Consider the following 15217-nt stretch of genomic DNA (forward strand, 5'->3'; position numbering starts at 1 on the left):
CAAAACAATGGCTGAATTGAGTGGGACCCTAAAAGTTTCCCCAGCCTCTTTGATGTGATTCTGTGACAACAGAGGAGAAAAACAAAGAGGCAAAATTCACTACTGTAAAACAGCAAAAAATAACAAAATTGAATTCAACCATACATGTATACAGTATAAGTAGTCATTTATCAAAGTATCAAAAATAACAATCAAACCAAGATTTTACATGCAGTTTGATTTCTCTATGCTGTCTCACACTCAACATTCATTTACTTTCTCAATACATTCTGTAAGGTTGTACATTTTAATCCAGACAAAGAACACACACTGTAAATATTAACCCATTTATCCTACTGATGAGGACAATGCCATACTGTCAAGTATTGTCAAGGGAATATTATTATGCACAGATAAATAAAATTAGGATTTTTTTTTACAGTGAGTGTGTCCATCGTTTTTTTGTTTACTAGACAATGTACAGATTTCCTGGAAATCAACAACAGCCCTATTTTCTGAGCAACAGTTTACCATGTTACTGTTAGATTCTCCCATCTAGTGGTACAACATACGCAACTGCCTTTCCTCATCAAAAACATTCTTCAACCACTTTCCTAGAACCTTCTTTCCATCTCTTTACAACCTCATTTCCTAGAAACTTCTCTCCATCTCTTTACAGCCTCATTATCAATTTACAAAAGTAACATTAAAAATAAAACTACATCATCACCATGATGAGTTAATTACAAGTAATATTAAAGTTATGTGTGCTTCCCTGACTTTAAATTGTATATCTTTCAAACCTATACACCAGAATCTGTGCCCTTTTGGACAGTTTCCTTGCTGTTCGGCAGTTTATCTCCAAGGCGTTTTAAAAAGCTAAAAAATAGTCCAGAGGTTTCAGTCTTAATCCATGTACTCTTCAAGGGAATATTTTCACTATTCCTCTGCAAGTGGTTGCCTGTGGGCTCTACTGATTTGCCCTCTTGGTTTTGCTCCCCAAGCTCTTCTGGAACATGGGTTACAGAAACATTTTTCTTGCTTTTCTTTTCTGCTGATGGAGAATTCTGATCTTGAGCACCAGATTTATTAAAGTTGTGAGATATGTCAGTAAAGTCAAACACTTGTTTTGAGGGATTGTGTCCAGCACCCTCTGCTGGTGTCCCTGTTTCTCCTGCTGCAGAATTAGGAGTTCTGACTGGGGGCTGAGCCCACAGATTATCATCCTCTTCCTCAGTTTTAGGGACTTTGGTAGGTAGTGTATAGCGGCGGCCAAGATTACGTTTTGACAAGGAGTGGGGATTGAGCAAAAATCTAACTAAATCCTCATTGGTTGGGTCTCCAGGATACCTCTCAGTGTCCTCATCAAAGGTGCGTTGTCGAGGCAAGATGGTACTTGCACCAGGAGATTTCTGATTTTCCAGAGAATAGTCCCCAGATGAGACACTGGTACGGCTGTTCTGAAAGCGCAAAACTTTTTTAGATGCTTCACGCAACTTTTGGGCCTCCTCCTCATTATTGTCTTGTAGATCTTCCTCATTATCATCAGTGATGGCTGAGAAAGATCTGCCTGAGGAGGAAATGCTGGTGGTCCCATTGGCTGGGTGTGTAAAACCTCTAGATTCCTCTTTTCTGGAACTTTTCATCTCTTCTTCATGAGGAATGCCACCTTCTGACTTGTTGTCCTCACTATTAGACTGGGCTTTCTTTTGTAAAGAGTTCTCTGTAAGTTCAGCTGCTGAATTCCAATCTTTTCTGCCGATATCCTCAATTCTAAAAGAGCCTCCTCCCTTTTGATTTTCATTAGGGAGGTTTGCCTGAGAAGTAATTTCTGATAGGCTTCTGTTGTTGGGGCTGCCACTTGTTGGGCTTCCATGAGAGGATGAGGGCGTTCCGAGTCTCCTCCGAGAGACACGATTGGTAAGAAAGTTCTGTAGTACGGACTCTAATGCAATGCCATCCATTTCCTTATCTCTACTGGAGCAGGTAGCTGTGGACCTGCGCTTGGCAGCACTCTGCAATCTGTCTCTGTGTCTCCGCTGCACCTCTGACACTTCTCGAGTATTGTTTTCCTGCAGAAAATCACAATTATCGGATGTTTTTTTTTTTGTTTTTTTTTGTTTTTACCTCAGCTAAGGAAAACGTGTCAGTACACAGGCTTACCTGCATGGCTCGCATAAATTTCTCACAAAAGGAGTTGAAAATGGAGCAACACTCCTCCAGTTTGAACTTGTTTGGGTCTTCACAGAAGTACTCTGCCACAGAGTCACTCACTGACTGCAATTCCTGAAGATCACTCTCCATTTCTGCCAAGCAGACCTCAGCCTCCTAAATGGAGCCCAAATCAAAACATTAGAACATGTAATCACTATTGAAATGTACACAAACGGGGCTGAATTCCCCAACAAAAGGCTTCCTCACCTTTAGAAAATCCCCCATCTGTGCTTTTAGGTCTTCCTGCTTCAAAGTGTCTGCTTTGCCATCTTGTACTTTCTTTAACTGCCTTTCAAACTCTGCTTCAATGTCACCTTTATTTATTCTAAAAGAATGAAAAAAAGATCAATTCTGATCGTATAGCAAATAGAAAGAAGGTTAAAATATGCTGAGTGCCTTTAAAAGAGATTGTTTACCTTGCTGCAGCTTCAATGTGTTTGAGTTGTTCTGGAAATTTAAGCAGGGCCATGTCTGCCTTCTGAGCTTGCTGTGGTAAATATGAAAGTTTGTATAAAAATCACATTTCACAAACATATCATTAAATACAGAAAAACTGAATGTACATTGCAATCAGATCAAAGTAATAAAAGCTACTTGCCATCACGACATAATGCATAAGATTCATTCCAGGTTTGTTTGCTTTGGTGTCCACTAACTTCAACAGAGAAGCCATTCGGAAGCCAACTGCACTGCCTGCATAGCCACCCTGTGATCAAATAAATAAAATGAGACTCAGAGATGCACAAACACAAACGAAAGTCATCCAAGGCTCCACTATCACATTTTATATACTCACAGCATTCATGTAATTTCCAGTCTTCAGAACCAGGCGAATGACAGAATGGAGATGATCAGACTCCAACAGCTCTAAAAGAAGACACACATAGTGAATTATAAGTCTAAATGGGTTTACACCTCTGTTCACTTTTGTTCAAAATCTGTCATGGGTCTTATCTATTTAAAATCCAGGAAAACCAACAATACCCTTTCCAGCAGCTATCAAAGTGCCAATAAATTCTTTTATTTCATCCATGTGGGGGAAGAATTCCTCTTTGAGAACCAAGCCTCTGAGACGCTCTTCGTAACTAACAGAAACAAGGCTTCCATCATTAGTAAAGTACCATTGACATTTAACATTTGCAATACATGGAATTACATTCAGGTAGCTCACCTTGGAATCTTTACCAACATTAGCATAAACAGATCTGCTTCAGGGAGAGCGGAGTGGTCGCCCTTAAAACTGACCAGCTGCTTCTCCTGTATTTATTGAAAGAGCCAAAGAGAAAGCACACAAATCTTAAAACCAGGTTGTGTTTTTAAGGTAAAATGACAAACAACAAGGCTGTAAACATATTAAAAAAATAGAAGCATCCATCACAAGTACCTCCCCTTCATCTGGCAGCAGCTTGCACAGCTCTCTCAGTTTTCCAGAAGCAAAACTTAGACTACTTCCTGATTTAATTTCTTCAATCATGTCTTTTACAGGCCTGTGGAGGGAGGTGGAGAGACAGATAGGGTTCAGATCTTTAGTCACCAATTATCTTGAATTTGTTGTTTAGGGTTGGGACTTCGTCAGTGTTTGTCTATGTTAATACCACACAAAGTTGGGCTGCTGACACCAACAAGCCTCTTCCTGCTCAAATAGCTTTGCGAAATAGCAACACTTCTGATGTCAGTCCTCCGAAAAACACTGTACACAACATTAGAATGATGTAATATCCTTAGACAAAAAACATGTTCAATATTTTTTCAGTTTGCGTGCTAATGTTTGAGGCAGTCATTATAGTATTTTTTCCATTTCCTGTTAGAGCTGTTGTATAAGCCAAATAGCCTTAGGCAACACATTTACAATAGAACTCAAGAATTGATCTGAGGGTTACCACACAGAGGTAACCTGTTGGAGCTGTAGAACAGTGTAGATCAGACCTGCCAGGACATGTTGGCTTTCAAAGGTTTGTGAACATGACGCAGCCATGTTGCAGTTTAATCTGTCTGCCTCATCCCATGTTGTCAAAAACACCTTAAGAGTACTACTACTGACTCACCGTTTGAATTGCTTTAGGAAAATTCCAATGTTCATGCTCCTCTTGGAGTTGAGGATGGAAACCTGGGAGTGGAAACAGACACAAACCTGGATATAATCAGCTTGTCAGAAGATAATTTCACAATTGGCTTGAGTAGTGTCTTTTGTATCACAGATACCTCAGCTTTCCAAACAGACAGTTGATTCCAAAGGTTAAAAATTCTTTAGGTTGATTGTATTGAACAATCAGGGCAAAGATACCATTTTGCATCAGTAATACATTTTCTCAGTGTCTCTCTTGGAAAATGGGACATAGGTTAAAGTGTAAGTTTAGTTACAGATTTTAACCAATTTTTGTTAGACAAACAACCTCTATTGATCTACAAAAGACATGACAGTGAAGGTTACAAATAGATATAGCAAAAAGATATGTTTTGAGACCTGCCTTTAAATTAATGACAAAAAATGCAGATTATTATATACAGTAGCTTGAATACAAAGCACAGTAGGCTGCTATACAGAATAGTGCTGTATGAGGACACAATTATATCTTCCTTTAGCAAACAGATATGAAGAATAGTGAGACTCCACCCTTGTATTGAGTGATTTTATTGAGGTTTTAGACAGGTGAAACATTGTAAGAAGGTTTCCTATTTATCTTAACTGCACGTCTAGAAAAAATAATCAATCCAGGTCAAAAGAACTTCTCCATATATCAGCATTACACAACAAAAAATACCAAACATTTCAAATATATTGCTACAAACCCTTGGGGTTAAAGTGTCACTCTGATTCAGCAAAGTGTGACGCCTGTATCCTATGGTTGGTTGTACTCACCATTTCCCCTCCTGAGGCAGCAGTTGGCAGGCCCCTCAGACTCTGGCGGTTCAGGGCCTTGACTTGTTGCTGAACCTGCTTGCGGCTGAACAGTTCCTCCATGTGATCAGTGTCCAGCTCATATTCCCCATCAGTCTTATCTGCTGTCCAGATGTTGTGCTTTCCTATCACGCTGTGTTTGGGAAGGGTTTCCCAATTGAAATTGCGCATCCTGGAGCTGCGAAGCACCCCCTTGGCAATGAGGCCTGCGCCATGAAGGGGTGGAGGGAGGCCAGGGGCTGGAGGTGGCGGAGGAGGTGGAGGTGGCGGAGGAGGTGGAGGTGGTGGTGGCGGAGGTGGTGGAGCTGGAGGACCTCCTGGTTGCATCTTTTGGCAAGGAGCTCTCAGCAGTTTTGGGATGCTGTCATGGTCGCAGTCATACATACAGGCAGGATTAAAGCCAATAAAGAATTTACAGTGAAATATAAGATGTTCTAAATCACAGTTTTTATAGGACTGTGCTGCAGCTGTTGTGCTGGAGGGAAATCTTGTCAGTTACGATGATGCATTCAGACTGAAAGAAAGAGAACAGGGTGGGGACAGTTACCAAAACCCTTATAGTGCTGTTAAGGGTTGTCAAAACTTATGAAAAGCATTATAATAATCTAACATAAACTTTTGAATTATAATACTGAGGTTACTCCAAATCTATCACAATACTCAAGTTGTGATGGGATTATTACTGGCCCTTTAGGAGGTAGGCTACTATAAAGAAGTAGCTATTGAGCATGTTACATTCAGTCCAGTTGATTGAGTTAGTTACTCAAGAAGCTTATTTGGCAAAAACATTATGTAAAAAATACATAATTTTATATAATAAAGGATAAATTGTAGCTTTATTCTGCATCCAGCTAACCATACCCACCTTAATCTATAAACTACTAAAACCACCATTCGTTACAATGTTCGCTAATATAGGCCTACTAACATTATTATCAGGTGGTAAAAGGACAACTTACTTTGTTTTTGATTCAGCTGCTGCTCCATTATCCTTGTTTCCTTGTTCTCTGTCTTATCCCTCGTCGTTTTCTTGAAACTTCACCATCAACAGTAAAGAGTGACAACAACCTGGATAGCGCAAGAAAAGAGTGTCGAAACTACCTGCGCGTAAACGACACGCCCAGGTAACTCATTTACGTCCATGGCAGCCCACACCTTCCCAACAACTACCTTCCCAAGAACTCTGGGATTTATACTGACGTTATTTTGGCATGTTGGCTGGAGTTTGTGGCTGCGCTGTGTTTTGTGTCCAGCTGTCATGATCATATGTGAACAGTCCACTGGATTTATAGACTCCTCCAACGTGATTAACCTCCTGACTGATAGGGAAAGAAAATTGATTTCTCAAAGGTGTTTGTAGTATGCCAGGCTTTTACCACTAGCCCAAGTAAAGCAGAACATTATACCGTTAAAAATCACTGATCATTTTTAGAGCTGGTGTGCTGGATTGCCTCATTTTTTGTTTTGTCAGCAAAAATAAATCAATTGGCAAGCGGATAAATGAGTAAAAAGTTAAAACAGACTATATAGGCGACTTTGGTTAAACATTAAGCCATTTCACCAGCTCACACAATGTCATTTTTTTTTAAAGGGGGCTGGTGGTCAGCCTTTAACTGTTTGCTGTGTTGTGTTTAGCAGCAAGCACTTCAACTCTGTCCCAAAAATGATAAGCCCTTAGAATGATAGATGTAATACCCTAAATACACATTTGTATGCAAATCATTTGACTCTCTACTATCAAATAGCCTACTGAGGGAAACTCAAGAAACAGTTTCATCTAGATTTACTGCTCCTCATCTCTAGTACACCAAAAGGAGAATGAGGGATCTCTTGCCCAATTGTGCAAATTCTCAAAAGCTCTTTTTCCTAAGTAACTTCATCTTATTTTTCTATAAAAATGTCTGGAAGAAATATGTGCCTTATTTTAAGTCAGATATTTTGTAAAATCAGCTATGTCCAAAGTATTGCAAGGGCAGGCAATTTTAAACCTTACATATGTTAAGATTCCTTGACTTTAAGATTAATGTGTGTCTTGCAAGTTGCAACAATAGTGAAGAACTAGCTGTTCTCCGCTCCTTTTAAAAACGTTTCACATACAAAACCACTATGTAAATATAATTAGGCCACTGCAACTTTTTCTTTACCAAGAATAAAAAATTTCACTTTTATTTGCTTTTCCCTGCCAATGAGCCTTGAAAGTAAAAATAATTTTAACTGGGAAGTCTCCAGGAATGTTAACATTTTTGGTTGCATACATCTATTCAGAGAAGACTGAAGGGAGTGATAAGGATTAAATTCACTACTTAACATAGTCAGATCACGTGTGTGACCACACCAGCTGTGTGTCATTTTAAGATAAGTTTAAAACTCAGACTCTTATTAAAGTGCAGTTTAACAAGAGAGGAGATTAGGGATGTGCATACAGAATCATTTCTGTGTTTTAATCTGATATTCTGCTTTTGATCTGAGAGCAACATGAGAACATGTTTACGATTTTGCAGTGCAGTTTTGTATTGCCTTGTTAGGTTTTACCAGCTGCACACACCTACACAAAGAACACATCCGGCTTGTTTAAGCTACTGTTAGTTGCCCTGTGAAAATAACATCAGGCCAAACTAGTCTAACCTTATTCAACATCCCTCAAGTCCACTTAAGTCAACATCAGTAGACCTACAGAGTAACACAAAATAAAAAAATGTACTCACACTAACATGCAGTCCTTGAAGAGATACTGAAACCTGTATTGTAACCTAGAACGTATGTGGTTTCACATGTATCTCGTATTCCCATTTACTATTTTGTCGTTCCCATTCACTGTATTGTTATGTACATAATTGATGGTGCCATACATATTTTATATATATTACATATAAGTATGTACATAAAATGCTTGAAACTAAATCAGTGAGGGAAACAAGATACACAAAATTAAATACAGTAAATACATACAGTAGGCCACAGGATGTGATGCGTATCTGTCCTAACTGTATGGGCAACAGCTAAGAATAAGTCTGTAATGTTTTCTGATATTGTTTAAAGTTCTTTTTTACTTCAGAAGTTTGTCAACACTGCTGGAATAAAGGAATCAGTTAAATTAGTTAGGTGTGAATAGGTGTAATTTACATAGAAACTCAATCTTTAAGACTAACTTAATTTCACTGGGTATTTTTAGTGGGTGAACTTTGAAGATGACTTCTATTACCAAGGAGACTAATCATCTCACGCAAAAAATAAGTTAGTGTTTACAACAGCAGCAAAAACAAGAAATTGCTGCCAAAAATCACAAAACTGTTTAGTTTTACTTTTTTTCTATTTAGTGATCAATGTGCTTCAATGTGCCTTGCTAAAGTAACTTGAACTACAGCTTCAAGTAATGAAAGTATAATTTGATGATTATGAAATAAGATAAAAAGTCATGGAAAGCATGTTAGAGATATATTAGATTGTATTATCATGTACATAATTAATGGTGACATACATATTGGTGATATACATATTACATATATTGTGAGTTTTCTTTACATAATCTGAGAGCTTCCCCTATCAAACTAACAGATCTGTGTCAACTGCTCAGTTAAGTGAAACAAAACATCCAGCACATTTTATTGGATATGCAGAACAAGACAAAGACAATCAGCTGACTAGAACTTAAATGAAATGTACATAACATACAATGTTATGTTACAGATTGGTAAATAAATAAAAAATAAGAAAAACGTACTCATACATTCTGTCCTTGAAGAGACACTGAAACTTGTATTGTAACCTAGAGTGCATGTGATTTCACATGTATCCAGTATCCCCATTTATTTTTTGTGTTTTAAAATTTGAAACTTCAAGAATGAGTCTCAAAGGCTGTTTTTTTTTTTGCACACTGGTGCCTCCTATTGGACCACAGTTAATCCACCACTGCCTATGTGTTGCATTTTCATTTTGATTTCTTTGATACTTGAGATGTTTATATTTATCATCGAAGCATCCAATATATAGATTGATACTGATTTACTGCTAAACATGTGTGTTACATCTGTTTTTGAGGCTTGTTTCCATGTGTAAATTGTGGAGTAAACAAGACAAATACTTGTAACTGTGCTGGATTCATAAGGACATATCTGAATGTACCCAAAATTTAGGAGACCAAACTAATTATGGATTGTATATTAGGTTTGAGAAAATCACTATATTCATTATATATATTTTCCCTTCTATGCATGTAAACCATGAACTGACCATTCAGGCAAGTATTCCATAAAGCAATATTAGGAACATAGTGGGATAACTTTAAAAATTATGCTATATCCTGATTTTTTTTTATTTAAATCTGTAAAACTAAATTTGAAGAAAATGGTTCAGTCATGCATACTCAAGAAAAATAAATACAATTTCAGAGGATATTTCATAACATTTTTAACATTATTCCACTAACTTGCTAATTTGATTTGTGGAATTCCTCCCATGTGATATACTCTGAAATATTAAAGATAATGCTTTAGACAACATTAAAAAACAACAAAATAATGCATGTGCAAAACTGCCAAGGTGTATTTCCACAATAGTAGACTATACTGTACATAAATAAGAAGTGATATCCATGTAAATGATTGTGCTACCTAAAGAATAAGAAAGTAACAAAAGGTCATTTTGTGACTTAACAAAACAATTCTAAATACAACTGAAATTGTTGTTCCATCTATGTAATAAGTGATGCTGAAAAACATTACAAAAGAGATATCTCATGTTTTTCTTTATCACTGGCAGCTACTGATCCTACGATATACTCCTTTATGCATTTAATTCTTGTCCAAAACCACAATGTCAAGTTCTTCACTGACCAGCATGTCACTGTACATCTCAAACAGCTGAACTCTGAGTGCTCTTTACTGCTCCTCCAGCCAGGATGGCTTGTCTGATCCTGGGGGCTTTAACTTTACATTGAACTGTATTAGAGTTTGTTCCAACTGCTGCTGGTTGCCAGCAAAGTAAGCTGAGATAGCATTGTGGAAGAGAAGCAGCTGCTTGTGCATTACCTTCACCTAGGGAAAAAAATTAAAGGGAAATTCTTCCATTACAAACATAGTTTCAAGTGTTTATTTGGCAACAACTGCCAAAATAAAACAGACTTTTAAATAAAACAGATGTTTTTGACAGTGTGGATCATTGGTGTGTGTTTAATTTGACAAAATTCTCTTTCTCGACTGTGATTATCTACAGCATGAATATGCTTGCGTCTGTGCATGAAGAATTCTGCCTGCTTCCTTTAGGCCAGCTTAATAGATGCATAACAGCAAAGAAGAAGGTGCATTCAGAATGCTATCCAAAAGCAATTCTGAACGGGTGTTTTTTTAAGGATTAACCTAACACCAGGCAAAAAAAGCAGTGTTTTATTGCCCTCACTCATTGACAATTTCAAGCCTGATTCACCTCTGACCACACCCAGCATCACTGATGCTTGTGGTGGATGCTGTCAAAAGTGTGCACTGTTGCACTTGTAACCACACCAAATAGAGATGTCATGGGGTCACTGCAGCAAGGTGAAAAGTTAAACCACTGGAGATCAGCAAAAACAAGATTTCAGGAGGTGTCAAGTTACTCTTTTTCATTTCAAAGAAAAAAGAACATTGTAAACTACAAACCTTGTTTTCCTCTAAGAATTTGAGCTTGATTGTGACATCACTACGCAGCCTTTCATATTTGTCTCTGTGGATCTGGTACTCATGCTGAGCCATCTCAATGCGGACCATGGTAGCTGCATCCCTAGGTCCCAGACTCAGCTCCTCCAGATCAGAACGATAGGCATCAAACTCAAGTCTGCATGCAAAAACAATTATGGCTGTCACAGGCTCTCATTTTCCAGGTAATCACCCTACAGGAATTCTGATTATATTCCTCAACTCCTAAACAGGATGTCAGGATTTGTTACTGTACCTTGCATTTTCATAATGCTTAATGGTCATCAAAGTATCCTCCATTGTTTTGTTGACCAGGGTGTTGACACTGGACACAAAGAAGTTGATGGCACCGAGCAGAGCCTCACCATTCTTACACAACAACTTTTGTGTTTCTGCATTATACCCAAACTCGTCCTGCAGAGAAACACAGACGTTTTACCTGCTAACTTCATTTCCATGTCACATCACACAGGGGAGCTTTGGCAATACCGTACCTGCAACTCTGGGGACTTCTGGCTGAGGTCGGTGAAGGTGTCTCCTAAAGCCTGTTGTGTCTGCACCATGCTTTGAAAATGATTGGTGAGTGCAGTAGCCAGTCTTAGAATGTTTTCATACTTGTTCTTGGTGTCTCTTAACACGTCAATCTGAGCCTCCAGTTCCAGGTCTACTGTTCGTGAACCTCGTCCAAACCTCTCTGAGAACATCTGCTTCGTGCACTGCATAGTGGATATGGACAGAGATTACATTAAACCCAGCAAAAGAAAATCTGATGAAGGTAGTACAAAAACATGTAGTCATGTCAACTAAAAACACATGTGTAAGTAGTCACATTTTTTGACAAAAACAAGAGAATTATATTATATTATATTATATATATATATATATATATATATATATATATATATATATATATATATATATATATATATATATATATATATATATATAGAGAGAGAGAGAGAGAGAGAGAGAGAGAGAGAGAGAGAGAGAGAGAGAGTAATAATACAGGGTAATACAGGAAATATTAATAAATCTGATACAGGACCAATATAGATAAACTTGGTACCAACGGATACCCAAAATTTTCACATATGTATTTTAAATGTCTCTCAAATGCTGTATAACATACACATGTTTATGGGGGTAATGCAAAGAGGGATGAATAGGACTAACATATCAATTTTATCAGCTTTTGGAAACTTTTAAAAACAAAGAATCTACATACAGTGTACAATACCTTGTATGTGTTTATGCCCCACTTCTTTACACTGTCCAATTTCTCCACTGCCACACCACGAGAAACTTCTTCTGCTGAATTACTACTATTATGGTTTGATGACGCTAACAAACAAAATAAAGAACAATGTACATTCTAACGCATGTTATCTTATCAAAGTTTACAAGGCAGAGGTTTACAGCAATTGCATGGGTCATGACAATGAGTGAGGACAGTGTGGACATGGTGATGAGCCTGGTGATACCTGGATGCTGGTCTGTATGTTGGGCAAGTCGACTGGCTGCAGATTGGCTTTTAGGCAAGCTAACACCCCTGGATTTCATGCGAATGTCTGAAATGAGCATGGTGATGATAAAGAGTGACAATGAGAAGAAGGCATGGAGTGAAATGTGTGTCAAAAAAGCTTGGTAGTGAGATACGCAGCTGAACAGCAGAGTATGTAGACTGAAAGAAAGATGTTAGGCTGTCTGGTGGAGGATACATAATAAGTTGGCATTGAAAGGGGTTTTAAAATAATCTACCATGCAGGTTTCTCATGCAGAATAAAAGGATTTAGAAATAAAAGATGAAAATGGACTTCATGGGATGAAAGGTATGTACCAAGCAATGACAAAACAGTCATCCACAGAGCATTTCACAGTACAAAAGAGGTCATTCTTATTAGACAGCAATACAATATTTCAAGTGACAGCCCTATAATATCAGGTTAGTGCATCCCTAATTTGAAAGCTGCCAAAATGTTTATTGTTGCTGAGGCTGTGAGTTGAAGAGGTACAAGCAAGGTTGCATACCAATCCCCTGGTCAAGCAATACCAAAACCTCTTATAAAGGGGCCAAAACAGACCAACATATAAAGGTTAACTTAGAAAACAAAAAAGGGTCGTCAGAATACACAGCCACCTGGTCCTGGTGCAGGGGCTCGTCTTCTGTCCAGATACTCGGGGTTGAAGCGAATTGCAGGCCCTATGGGATATGGATGTTTGTAATATGAACCAGGAGCCTAGAGGTCAGCAGCTCTCTAAGTGACATGACAAAATACAAGGAGGTAAAGCTCTCGGTATGGTTTCTAAAAGGGGCATTAAGTATGAACCTCTTTCAGTGAATTAAGGATTGCAACAACATTGACAGATCTCTGGCACAGCTCATCGCAGACAGAATGTGTGTGTGTGTGGGGGGGGGCATTTGCAGGGCCATTTGTACTGATTGACAACACTAGATGATGTGAAGAACAAACAACAAAGCAAAACCTGTAAAGGATGGCAGCTAGTTTTTCTACCAGTACCTTTGATTGAGCTGGTAGGAATTATGCCCCCTGCAGGTCCTCCATAACCTCCTGAGACAATGCTGGTTTCATTCAGGTTGGGTCCAGACACCATCACCTGCTGCAAATCCTGATGGATTTACAACAAAATATTGGTAATACATATGGTTTAGAAGGCAAGAAATACTATCAAATGTTTCATCATCTACAGTACAGGGACAGTACAGTGCAATTAAAACAAAAAATATTAGCAACTTAAAATATCTTTCATTCAAAACTTTTATTATTATTATTATTATTATCAAGATAAATAGGTGTACAATTTCCTATATTCCAAAATTATAACATGAAACAAGGAGTGCGTAAAAAAGGATTTAATTTTTTTGGTTAAAAGGAACCAGGCAGTTTTTTGTCATTTCTTGTCAACTGAAACTGAGTGATGCAAGTCAACCTGCACACAGAGACCACACCAAGAAATTGCTTATGTGCTGTTTTATTATTCAATATGGTGGCCCTCAGTATTACTTTCCTCACAAAGACAGACATATTATCCATGTAGGACCACTGATACTGCAGCTTTCTCAATCCTGTCAGGCTGTACCAGAATGAGACATAAAATGATGCAGTACAGTTTCACATTTTATTGACTGCTTGTCATGCAAAAGGTCATATGACTAAAGCATCCTTTCCCTATTAATATCAGAATTACTCTCTCTCCATGCTCTTAACACATCATTCCCAGTTGCAGGCATTGATGGTGACAGTGGTATATTGCTACTGTACATAGCTGCAGGCCTGTGCATGGTTAGGTAACAGTTGGCCTAACCAGCCTTAGTACTAGACTTTACTGTTATGTGAAAAATGATAGAGAACCACAAACTGAGCGCTAAATGCCAATACAGATTTAATAGAAGGACAATGTCAGTGAGGTGAGAGAAAATGTGACTAACTGACCTGCTCCAGGCTGTCATCCTCTGGCAGAGTCCCTGTGTCTCCATTGCTGTTAATGGGGATCTCCATGGTAGCAGCCTTGCTCATGATACTGTCTGCCATAGTGAAATCTCTGCAAGACAGCACCAAACACTGACACATAAAGATAGTATCACGTTTGTCGTTTGACAAAATGATAATCATACAGCCTTCTAATCCACATCGTCACCAAATAACAGCTTGCATACACTGATGCTAACGTGGCTAGCTAATAGCAGCGGTGCTGATGTGGCTGGCTAGTGGGCTACTACTTGACAGCTAGCTTCCTCACCACTGTAGAACCCTGATATTGGAGCCAAGTCCAGTCGTCCGAAGGCGAAACAAGCCGTTGTTTGCACAAACAGCAGACTTAAAATGTAAAATAATTTCAACGGGAAAGCACCGTTGTCTTTAATTTTCAGTCAATGCTATATCCATGATTATTGTTCTTGCATCGCTGCCTGCTTACATGTAATTCAGCCAGAAAATCCCTGCATTCAGCCAGCTAACAGCTTTAGTAGTATCACTTCGAAATAAAAGTTTGTGTAATTTTCTTTCTTTTGTAAGTCACATGGCTGGGCTTTAAACGCAAAGCACTTCGAGTAAAATGTATAATCGATGCTGTTTAGTGTGTGTTATTTTACAAATGAGAGGCTGGAAGCGTATACAGTGAATATATGCTCTTATTTTGAAGGATAATACCTTCACTGTAGCATCGTCGTCAAGCCCCATGCCTCCTCCCCATCTTCCACGTCGTGCAGTGCTGACGTAGCTTTATCCTTAAACTGCAGTACTGTCCTGCTCCTGAAGATGGTACTAACAGCCCACTGACTAGTAAAAAGAAAACCTGACGTGTCACACATACAGTAACTCTCCATCTGTAACTACATTGAGGCGCTGGTCCCTGAAATGTTGTGAGTAATAATCATTAGAAGGAAGGTTGTTGCGTCCTGCCCGTAACATTGATTACAATATCTCTTGAAATCAAA

The 15217-nt window shown here is 38.4% G+C and overlaps 2 protein-coding genes across 9 annotated transcripts; both read right to left on the reverse strand.

Moving 5' to 3' along the window:
* Positions 1 to 149: 149 nt before the first annotated feature.
* Positions 150 to 6367, reverse strand: fhdc4 (FH2 domain containing 4). Of its 2 annotated transcripts, none has more exons than XM_044201531.1 (12): positions 6052 to 6367; positions 5054 to 5453; positions 4239 to 4300; positions 3578 to 3680; positions 3365 to 3450; positions 3178 to 3278; positions 2990 to 3060; positions 2792 to 2899; positions 2610 to 2680; positions 2401 to 2518; positions 2143 to 2307; positions 150 to 2051 (listed from the first exon to the last, which is right to left on the reverse strand). In XM_044201531.1, exons 2-12 carry the CDS (start codon positions 5417 to 5419, stop codon positions 783 to 785), a joined length of 2520 nt encoding a protein of 839 aa, XP_044057466.1. In that variant the 5' UTR covers positions 5420 to 5453; positions 6052 to 6367; the 3' UTR covers positions 150 to 782. The 2 variants fall into 2 exon arrangements, with proteins under 2 accessions (XP_044057466.1, XP_044057465.1); XM_044201530.1 differs by having other exon boundaries at positions 5054 to 5606.
* A 2152-nt stretch (positions 6368 to 8519) lies between these two features.
* LOC122879240 (arfaptin-2-like) lies at positions 8520 to 14838 on the reverse strand. 7 transcript variants are annotated; one of them, XM_044203134.1, is made up of 10 exons: positions 14698 to 14838; positions 14214 to 14322; positions 13281 to 13389; positions 12899 to 12961; positions 12243 to 12329; positions 11999 to 12102; positions 11256 to 11477; positions 11018 to 11175; positions 10726 to 10900; positions 8520 to 10125 (listed from the first exon to the last, which is right to left on the reverse strand). In XM_044203134.1, exons 2-10 carry the CDS (start codon positions 14310 to 14312, stop codon positions 9970 to 9972), a joined length of 1173 nt encoding a protein of 390 aa, XP_044059069.1. In that variant the 5' UTR covers positions 14313 to 14322; positions 14698 to 14838; the 3' UTR covers positions 8520 to 9969. The 7 variants fall into 7 exon arrangements, with proteins under 7 accessions (XP_044059069.1, XP_044059070.1, XP_044059071.1 ...); XM_044203135.1 differs by having other exon boundaries at positions 14214 to 14342; positions 14521 to 14789; XM_044203136.1 differs by having other exon boundaries at positions 14438 to 14788.
* Between the last annotated feature and the right edge of the window lie 379 nt (positions 14839 to 15217).

This window comes from Siniperca chuatsi, linkage group LG7, assembly GCF_020085105.1.
Source record: "Siniperca chuatsi isolate FFG_IHB_CAS linkage group LG7, ASM2008510v1, whole genome shotgun sequence".
NCBI lineage: Eukaryota > Metazoa > Chordata > Actinopteri > Centrarchiformes > Sinipercidae > Siniperca > Siniperca chuatsi.